The sequence below is a fragment of the Zalophus californianus genome, chromosome 3 (genome assembly GCF_009762305.2).
Source record: "Zalophus californianus isolate mZalCal1 chromosome 3, mZalCal1.pri.v2, whole genome shotgun sequence".
NCBI lineage: Eukaryota > Metazoa > Chordata > Mammalia > Carnivora > Otariidae > Zalophus > Zalophus californianus.
In genome coordinates, this window is record NC_045597.1 from 79,911,797 (window position 1) to 79,922,239 (window position 10,443).

The 10,443-nt window shown below is 39.6% G+C and overlaps 1 protein-coding gene across 1 annotated transcript; it reads right to left on the reverse strand.

The window, feature by feature from the left end:
• Positions 1-1,488: 1,488 nt before the first annotated feature.
• LOC113920417 (peptidyl-prolyl cis-trans isomerase A-like) lies at positions 1,489-8,609 on the reverse strand. The gene is made up of 2 exons (XM_035726840.1): positions 8,420-8,609; positions 1,489-2,036 (listed from the first exon to the last, which is right to left on the reverse strand). The coding sequence occupies exons 1-2, from the start codon at positions 8,607-8,609 to the stop codon at positions 1,489-1,491; spliced, it is 738 nt and encodes a 245-aa protein (XP_035582733.1).
• Positions 8,610-10,443: the final 1,834 nt, after the last annotated feature.

The window sequence follows — 10,443 nt, forward strand, 5'->3', positions numbered from 1 at the left end:
GTGGCAGCCCTGTCTTCTGGTCCTACTAAAGCAGCAGCATCACCCTCTGCGTGCAGGGTGGCAGGAGTTTGACCCATTGAAACTGAGGAGACAGCCCCACCTTCCAGACCTGTATGCTCTGGTCCCATAGTGGGAGTGAGTGTCAGTCCTGCTGATCTCTGAATTTCCTTCAGGGTTATTTTTCCCTTTTCTTGAAGGATGACATTTTCACAGCTGGATATCTCTATTGTTGTGTCCTATAGAATCCCAGAAGTTCAACAGACTTCCCCCACTTTGTCCCATCTCTGCCCGCTTCAGTCCAAGCTGGGGGTGTTTCCACTCATATAACCTCATCTCTGTCCCTGACTTCTGCTGACACAGCTGCTTAGATCCATGGGTCATACTTAACAATCTCTTTTCAGCCACACCCTTGAGGTTCACTCCAGAAGACACTTTCTTATTTTTTTGTAATATGAATTGGCTGAAAATTTTCCAAATCTTCAAGTTCTGATCCTTTTTTGTTGAACAATTCCTTGTATATATCTCTCTTCTCTCACATTTTACATGCAGTAAGGAGAAACCAGGATGCATCTTCAACACTTTGCTTAGAAATCTCAATTAAATATCCCAGTTTATCACTTTCCACAGACACCATAACACAATTCAGCCAAATTCTTTGCCGTTTTATAGAAAGAACTGCCTTTCTCGTTACCACTAACATAGTTCTCATTTCTGTCTGAAACCTGACCAGAATTGCTTTAATATCCATGTTTTGAAAACAAAACAAAGCAAAAACAAACATCCATATTTCTCTCAATACTCCCTTCAAGAAAATCTAGGCTTCTTATAACTTGCACAGTAAAACTCTTTCAGTCCCTATTCATTACCCCATTCCAAAACCACTTCTACATTTTCAGGTATCTGTTATAACAGTACTCTCCTTCTTGGTGCCAAAATCTGCATTTAGTCAGGATGCTCCTGAGAAACAGAAAAACATAATTAATAGGATGAGTGTGTGTGTGTGCATGTGTGCATGTGTGCGTGTGTGCATGTGTGTGTGTAGAAAGAGTGATTGATTTTTTCTTTTTTTGTTGTTTAGTTTTTATTTCAAAATCATAAACTTAATTCTGCAATCCAGCTAGACTTGGAGGAGAGTAAGAAAAATATGGAACTCGGGCGCCTGGGTGGCTCAGTTGGTTAAGTGACTGCCTTAGGCTCAGGTCATGATCCCGGAGTCCTGGGATCGAGTCCCGCATCGGGCTCCCTGCTCAGCGAGGAGCCTGCTTCTCCCTCTGACCCTCTCCCCTCTCATATACTCTCTCTTTCATTCTTGCTCTCTCAAATAAATAAATCTTTAAAAAAAATAAAAAGGAAAAATATGGAACTCATAGAACTACAGCAAAAGCACAAAGATTATAGGATATTTCAAGCAAATGGGGGTGAAGAGTTGCTCTCCTGAGCTCCAGAAGGAATGGTTTGGTAGGTAAGATAAAATACTAGTCAAATTTATTAGATTTGTCCACAGTCAGCAATAGTGATCTTCTTGCTGGTCTTGCCATTCCTGGACTCAAAGTGTTCCATGGCTTCCACAATATTCATGCCCTTTTTCACCATGCCAAAGACCACATGCTTGCCATCCAACCACTCAGTCTTGGCCGTGCAGGTGAAAAACTGGGAACGGATAGTGTTAGGTCCAGTATTTGCCATGGACAAGATGCCAGGACTGCTATGCTTCAGGATGAAATTCTCATCATTAAATTTCTCCTCATAGATGGACTTGCCACCAGTGCCATTATGGCATGTGAAGTCACCACCCTGGCACATAAATCCTGGAATAATCCTGTGAAAGCCAGAATCTTTATAACCAAATACTTTCTCCCCAGTGCTCAGAGCATGGAAGTTCTCTACTGTCTTTGGAACGTTGTCTGCAAATAGCTTGAAGGAGACACGGCCCAAGGGTTCATCATCCATGGTTATATAGAAGATCACCGTGGAGTTGACCACGGCTGGGTGGCATGGGTGGCTCCAGGAAGGTGGTGGCTGTAAGGCCTGATTGACTGATTTTTAAAAAAATTCGCTACCACAATTATGGAGGCTAGCAAACCCCAAATCTGCAGGATGGGCCAGCAAGCTGGAGACATCAGGGATGTGCATGCATAGGGGAAAGGCCATGTGAGGACACACAGAAGATGGCCATCTGCAAGCCAAGGAACCAGATTTGCTCACACCTTGATCTTGGACTTCCAGCCTCCAGAACTGTGAGAAATAAATTCCCGTTGTTTAAAACACCCACACTGTGGAAATAACCCAAGTGATTGTCAACTGAAAATTGTACTGAGTAAATTAAAACTTGACTTCATTTTATATGAAGTCTAAAAAACAGACAAAATTAAGCTTTTTGGCTTTGAGAAACGTGCCTAGGTACATATGTTATAAAGAAAAACAAGAAAGTGGTTACCTGTAAAGGCAGGATATGATTACCATTTTGAGTGGGGAGTTGGTAGTAATGGGGAAAGGGCATGCAGATTGGGAGCTCCTGAATGTGCTGGGGAAGATTTCGTTTCTCAACTTTATTGTTGGTTACATGAATGTTTGCCTGTATTTATACATCTTTGGTTTGGACCCCTTTCTGTACATGTGTTATGTACCTTTAATATTCTAAAGGTTAAAAATTGTCAAGACCAGTCTTTCCTAAAATAGAGCTAGGCCTGGAATAACGCCCTTCTTTTCCTTGTTTCCAGTTTTAAGAGAAATGATTCTTTATTAAGAATAAGATTGACTAGGGGTGGGGTGCCTGGGTGCCTCAGTGGGTTAAGCGTCTGCCTTCGGCTCAGGTCATGATCCCAGAGTGCTGGGATCGAGTGCCACATCAGGCTCCCTGCTCAGCAGGAGAGTCTACTTCTCCCCCTCCCTCTGCCCCTACCTCCTATCATGCCCTCTCTCTCTCAAATAAACAAAATCTTTAAAAAAAAAGAATAAGATTGGCAATCCTTTTAGAAGAAAAATAAAGCCTGACTTTCAACACAAACCATCTCCTAAAACAAATTATAGATGCATTAATGTTCTAAACTCAAAAACAAACAGTGAAAACCAACATTATGAACTTATTAGTAAAAACCAAGAATATGTCTGTGTAACTTTGGGGTTTAAATAGCTTTGTTAGCTTGACATCAGGCCAAAACCCCATAAAGGTAAAGATAGATTTGATTGTATTAAAGTTAAAAACTTCTAGATGGAAAAAACCCCTAGCATATGTTAACTCAAAATGCACTTGGGACAAAGTGAAACATTTCTTCCTATATATGTCAGTATTTCTTTTTCTTTTTTTTTAAGTAGGCTCCATGCCCAGTGTGGAGCCCAACATGGGGCTTGAGCTCATGACCCTCAGATCAAGATGTGAAACTGAGGTTAAGAGTCAGACGCTTAACCAACTGAGCCACCCAGGTGCCCCTCGGTTAGTATTTATAATACATAAAGAGCTTCCACAGATAAAAAGGAAAATAATGAAAATGAAAAAGTAATAAGGAAACAAATAGGCAACACAGATGGTCAATAAACATTTGGAAAAGGGCCAATCTTATAAGAGTTCAAAAGATACAAATTAAAACAAAATATTGCTTAGATTTAAAAACTAATAATAATAGCCAGGTTAAGGGACGTTCTGAGAAAAAGAGCTAATAATAATCAGTTTAGAGGAGAGTCTGAGGAAATAGAAATGAGTACTACTACTCAGAAGAACCATTGAAAATATTCATCCACATATCTACTTCTAGACATTTATCCTTTGAATATATAAACTCTTGCAAAGCTACAGAAGGATATACCTGTATGTTTACACGTGTCTGGATATTTATAATGGGAAAAAATAGAAACAACTTAAATGCTTATTAATATGGAGTTATTTCCAAAAATGGGAAGAAAAATAGTGTGACCCATGGTAATAAAAGAAAGGCAAGTTAAAATGAGTTACCATGGCATTTAACCTGGCAAAGATTTTTAAAAATTATAATTCTCAGAGTTAGTGAGGGATTAATGAAATAGAAATTCCTCAACATGTAGCAAAGAGTCTTAAAATAATCATCTCTATTGACCTGGAAAATCTGCTTTTGGATTTCCATGTTGGAGAAATAATCAGAAATGTGCATAAGTGTGTCTGTACCAGGAAAAGCACCGCAGTTACTTATAACAGTGAGATATTGAAAACAACCAGTATGCCTAAAATTAGGGGAATGGCTAAAAAATAGTGTCATTGTCATAAAATCCTATACCATTCAGCCACTAAAAATTATATTTTAAAAATATTTCACAATATAAAAATATGCTCACTTTATAATGTTAAATTTAAAAGGCAAGACTAAAGAATGGTAACTACAGTATAAGTCCTGATATGCCCAGAAACAAGACGGGAGGAAGTAGAATGCCACAAGGACAGTGCACAGGCCTATACATGAGTGAAATTTCTTATAAAAAGAAGCTAGCAAAGGGACAAGAAAGAAAATCCAAGGAGATCTTGCCATTGTATAGTAGAGGGTCGTCTAGCCATCTAGCTGCCTGCTTACCTGGGTTCCCTGGGTAAGTTGTTAACCCCCCGGGACCTCAATTTCCTCAGTTGAAAGAAGGGAATAACCTTTTTGTCATAAGGATTAAATGAGAGAAGGTATGTAAAGCAATTTATAATACTTTACATAACAGTATCTCTACATGATCCATTTGAAATAATAGTAATGATACTAGTAATTGACGTTTATTAAGTACTTATTCAGGTTCAAACACTGTGTTTTGAATATTATTTCATTTATTCTTCAAAACCATCCTATGAAGTCGGGAACTACTATCTCCATTTTACAGAAACTGAAGAGCAGGGAGTTAAAGTAACTAAGTCAAACCCAACAGAATACATAAAAACTACAGAGATGTAGGATGATGTGAAGGTAAAATTAATTGCAGACTTCACCATTATATCATCAGATCTCCATGGCTCTTGAGGATCCACTGAGCAAGGACAGACCACTGGGTTGGAGTCTCAAATCTGCCACAAGTTAGTGCCACAGGGTTGGCAGAACTCTGCCCATTTGGCTTTCTTGTCTAAAATGAAGGAGTTCAAGTGCCAAAGGCTGCAAGCTGCTTCCTCCCTCTTACCCTTCCTCCTCCCCGTCTTAGGCACACAGGCATGTGTGTCTGTGTGTTCACCTGTGTGTCTCTGTGTGTTGTGTGTTACCCATCTAGCCCTGACATTCTTGTCTCTGCGGTTAAATTAACATATGAAGGAAACATACAAGAAAGATAAGGTAATAATAGATTTGATCCTCAAGAATATTTGGTTAAACCCAAAAGGTAGGGGCGCCTGGGTGGCTCAGTTGGTTAAGCATCTGCTTTTGGCTCAGGTCATGATCTCAGGGTCCTGGGATTGAGCCCTGTATTGGGCTGCCTGCTCAGCAGGTAATCTACTTCTCCTTCTCCCTCTGCCCCACCCCCCACCCTGCCCCTGCTGGTGTTCTCTCTCTCGCTCACTGTCTCAAATAAATAAATAAAATGTTTAACAAAATAAAATAAAAACAAAGAGCACTTAATCCCTGTGGTCTCATGGAAGAATTTCTTGTTTTTGATTTTTAAATTGTGGTAAAAAAAAAAAACACATCAAATTTGCCATCTTAACCATTTTAAAGAATATAATTTAGTAGTGTTAAATATATCCATATTGTTGTGCAACCAATCTTTGGAACTTCTTAATCTGGCAAAACTGAAATTCTATATCCATTAAACAAGAGCTCACTCCACACACTCCTCCCCAGCCCCTCGTAACCACCATTCTACTCTCTATTACTATGAACTTTGGTACTTTAGATACCTCACATAGGTAGCATCAAAAAGACAATATTTGCTAGCCCTCCCCCACTTTCAAGAGTTAGAGGCTACTTATTGTCCACCAAAAAGATGAACAAATTCTCCAAAACCAAAGTGGATTAGCCCAATTTTCAACTGGAAAAAGCAGAAAACTAATTTAAAAAAAAAAAAGTCTAAGACTTCAATTTACCTATTTGAGGAAAAAATATCTTGAATAAGAATTAATTGGGTGGGTGAAGTGTCCTGTCAACCAACAATTCTTGACAACCCTGCACCTTACATTTAAAAAAACAATAAAATTTTATTTGGGCTCTTTATTTCCATTCCTTTCTATTACCCTTTAGGGTACCATTGAGGGTTTAACTATGGGTAACTTTCTGGGAAAATGACAGTTGTTGCACATGACCTGCAGAATTTGAAGATATATCCAAACTACCCCTTTGTCTTCTACTATCCCTTCTTATTTCTGTTTTCCAAAGTGTACCCACTTCCATACACTTGCAAGACCAATCTTCTCATGATTTCAGGGAAAACTCCCGTTCATCTGCTCCTGAGTGTCACCTTAATCTGAACTGTTCTATACACCACTTTGGATGTCCACTCTGTGCCAGGCTTTGAGCTTGAGGGTTATGGGTGGGACTGTAAGCAAGACACCACCATGAGTTTCAAGGGGCTCACCATCCAGTGGAAATTACACGTTAAGTAAATAGCTATACTCAATGTAATAGTGAGTGTGCATGCAAGCCCTTAGCAAGCACCCACAAAAAAAATGTGGCTATTGAGAGATTTCCACAGAGAGGATCATATTCAGGCAAGATCTTAGAGGATAAATATAATTTTTCAAGTAGAGAGGGAAAGAGTATTCAAGACAAAAATAAAAGCATATCCAAGGAAAGATCAAGACAAAAGACATCAGAATGATAGCAAAATGGTGGATAGGCACTTCCAAGCTCTTGTCCTTCTATAGAAATATCAACAAGCAAGCAGAAATGGTTAAAACCAACTTTGTCAGAACTCCAGAAAATAGTCAAAGGCTTATAGCAATCAGGCAAATGCTGAATCAAGAAAATTTCAAAATGATAGGAAATCTTTGTTTCCTTGCTTACCCTATCCCCAGCACTTCAGTGGTCTTAAAAAAGAAAAAGGCAATATTTGTTTTTGGTTGTTTTTCGTTTTGTTTTTTGTTTTGTTTTGTTTTGTGACTGGTTTATTTCATTTAGCTGTCTTCCTGGTTCATCCATGTTGTACCATGGATCAGATTTTCCTTCCTTTTTAAGACCAAATAATATTTCATTATATGCACACACCACATTTTGTGTTTCTCTTTATCCAACAATGGACATTTCGCTTGCCTCTACCTCTTGACTATTATGAATAATGCTGCTATGAATATGAGTGGGCAAATATCTCTTAGAAATCCTGCCTTCACTTCTTTTGGATATATACCCAGAAGTAGGATTGCTGGATCATATGATAATCCTATTTTTAACTTTTTCAGGAACCTACATACTGTTCCCCATAGTGGTTGCAGCATTTTATAATCCTAACCAACCATGCACAAGGGTTTTATAAGCTTTTAAAAGAAAAGAAATGTCCTCTGCTATACTGACTGTTTCAAAGAATGTTAAATTTCTTTCACAAAGCAAATATAATTTGATCTTCAGATTTGTTAAGTATTCCAAATAGGCCAACTTCCTTAAATTTAAAATCAAATATCAATACATAGAACATAAGGACTCTTCAAAAGATTGGTTTGTTCTAGAAATAAAAAGTTAATATAACATTGGGAAAATAAAATACTACTTATCTTATTAATAAAAGAAAAATCATTAATATATCAAATAACTAGTATTATTACTTCAAAATCTATTCTTAAATGGCATATTTTAAAATGACGGTAACAGTAGCTCATTTTCCTTAACAACAGAAAGATAACACATATAATCTATAATCTTACCTTTCCTATTTTTTTAGATTTCTAGAAATGCTGTGAGTTTTTTTTTATAATTTAAAAATATGTAGACCTATTTGTTCTCTTGTTAGTTGTGCATTACCTGACTATATGGAAAGAGATTCCAGGGGCACTGACCAAAAACATTCTAGAAGTAATAAATGTATTCGATAAAATGGCAGCATAAGGTAAAACTATTAGTGCTGCCTTCTTGAGATGCTTAACTAGAAAATACAATTAAATTCTTTTTGTGAGATGATTGAAAACAACAACAAATAACCCACCAAACAATCTGGGTATTCATCTACCTGGGCAGACAAGAAATTCATATGTCGGGGCTCAGTTGATTCAGTCTTTTAATAAGAAAACCATGGCCCGTTGCATAATGGTACACAGGTTGTGATCTTATGTTAAAAAAAAAAGATTAGATGCGTCCACATATGACATGGATGTAAGTTACAGGAAGGGCTGGGGGAAGGCACTGGAAGTGGAGTGGGGGGTGGTGTCACCAGAGAACTGTCACTTATTACTTATGTACTTTCCTATTACTTGAAATTTCACTAACATGTATTCATGTGTTGTCTATGTGACTTTTTTAAACAATAAAGAGAAGAAAAATGTGGCCCAGGCCAGGAGCTCACTTGCCAGAAGTCAGTGGCAGGGTGGGACCTAGACCTAACACCTGATCGCCAGATAGGGCTGTGGCAGATTCAGGAGAACAGAAAGGGCTGGAGTGAGAGGACACCACGTCGCTCTGCTGTGCAGGCTCAAACACGGCAGACTCACTCCCCAGCTCAGCCGGACAGTCGAGGCAGACCCCCACAGGAGGTAGCATTCCAGCTAGTTCTTGCACAGTAGGAGCCAGCCACATGGAGGAAAGAGCAGACAGTGCTCTATGAAGAAGGACTGGTACCAAGAGATTGCTACCATACAAACAGAGGAATGTTTTTGGAAAGCAAATAATCAGTCTATGTCAAATGCCGGAGGAAGGTAAAAAAATTAAGGGTGGCAAAAATTCCACTGGATTTGGGTGGAAGATGGGTTACAAACTTCAGGAGCAGTTTCCACAGAGTTATGGGGTGGAGGTCAGATAGCAACAGGTCAAAAAGTAAGTGAAAGCAAGAAGAAAATAAATGCAAACTACTCTTTCAAGAGAAACAAGATGAGGAGCAAAGAAGTTGTGTGACCACTCACAGGCTCCTGGGTGAGAGATGCAGGTGGTCACTGGCCTGAGGAAGGTTGTAGAGGTTTAGGGAGAAGAATGGAGAGGGAGCGGACAAGGTGCATAAGGAAGAGCTGTGGGGGAGCATTAATTGGGTTGCATTAAACTGCAGGACTCTATGAAGTTTTTCTTCTATAACCTTCAGTAGCCTGTGTGTAGGATGAGAAACGGGATTTGGCTAAATCAGTCCAAGGCTAACTGAAGTTAAGCAGAGGAGGTCCGGCAAGTAGAACAGTGGGGTGGAGGGCGTGGCTGTGCTGGTGCTGGTAGGAGAGAGCTGCTAAAATGGAGACTCACAGGACCTGGATTGTAGGAAGAAAAGGGAGGGCAGTGGGGCCACTGAACTGGAGAAAATGAGGGGTGGAAGAATGAGTGCAGTGGAGTTCAGATGGGGAGGAGGGGAAAGAGATGTGGTCAGAAAATGGAAAATTAAAATTTAATAGCGTCCTAATAAGATAAATTGGTCTTAGAGCCTAAATTAATTATAATTTGTTTTAGCTGCATATAACAGAAAACCCACCCCAAATAAGAAGTTTCTTTTCTCACTTAAATGAAGCCCAGAGGAAGGTAATACACAATTCTCTTGTGGCTCTGCAGTTATCAGTGTCCCAGGCCCATCTATTTTCCTGCCCTGCCATCCTAGTACATGGCTTCTATCCTCAAGGTTACTTCATGATCTAAAATGGCCACTGTGCACCAGCCATCACAACCATTACAAGAAGTAGCACAAAGGAAGAAGGAAAAAAGCAACAAGTATACCTGCCAGCCCTCCTTAAAGAGCCTTCCAAGAAGTCCACCCAACACATTCACTTTCATCTTTTTTGGCCAGAACATCACCACATCCAGCAGCAAGGAAGTCTGGGAAAAGTCATTTTTAATTCAAGGTTAGATTCGAGTTTTGTCATCGAGGAAGGAGAGAATGCTGGATAGCAGATGGGTAGCTGCACTCTGGCACAGAGACCCAAGCCAATTCTGATAGAAAGCAGGACATTGCTTCCCAAGGGTTACAGGAAAATAGAATCTTCTGTCTCTGGCTTTCTCATGGAAGCTGCTATCCCAGGTACAAAGAGAATTTGCCAAGCCCAGAGAGTTCCACTAGTGAGTTAGGGGAGGAAGCCCTCGCTGTGATTTTCAGTGTAGTCATCCAGAATAGTCTGTATCTTTTGCTGCCTAAAAAAAGGCACCACCCCATCATTTTTTCAGTCTGGTTTTAGGCTGGAGTGAATATTGAATGAATAGTCTTTGAAAATTCTGAGTCAGGGTGAAAGGGTCACAATGAGAACTCAGTGCCTTCCTCATGAATGCTCCACTGTCGGCCGCTTCCGCCCACCATTCCTATCACCCAGGTTAGACAATGAGGTGGATTCTTCCACTGTGGCTCTGTCCCTCTGCCCACACGGCTCCCCCTGAAGTTTCATCTCTCACTAAACCAATGAGGAGAAATGCA

Excerpts from the sequence above, each read along its gene's own strand:
- LOC113920417 (XM_035726840.1), bottom strand. The coding sequence starts at position 8,609 with ATGCTACCTCCTGTGGGGGTCTGCCTCGACTGTCCGGCTGAGCTGGGG. Across the intron at positions 2,037-8,419 it reads CACCCTGCCACTGACTTCTG|TCAATCAGGCCTTACAGCCA; the intron begins GCAAGTGAGCTC and ends TTTAAAAATCAG.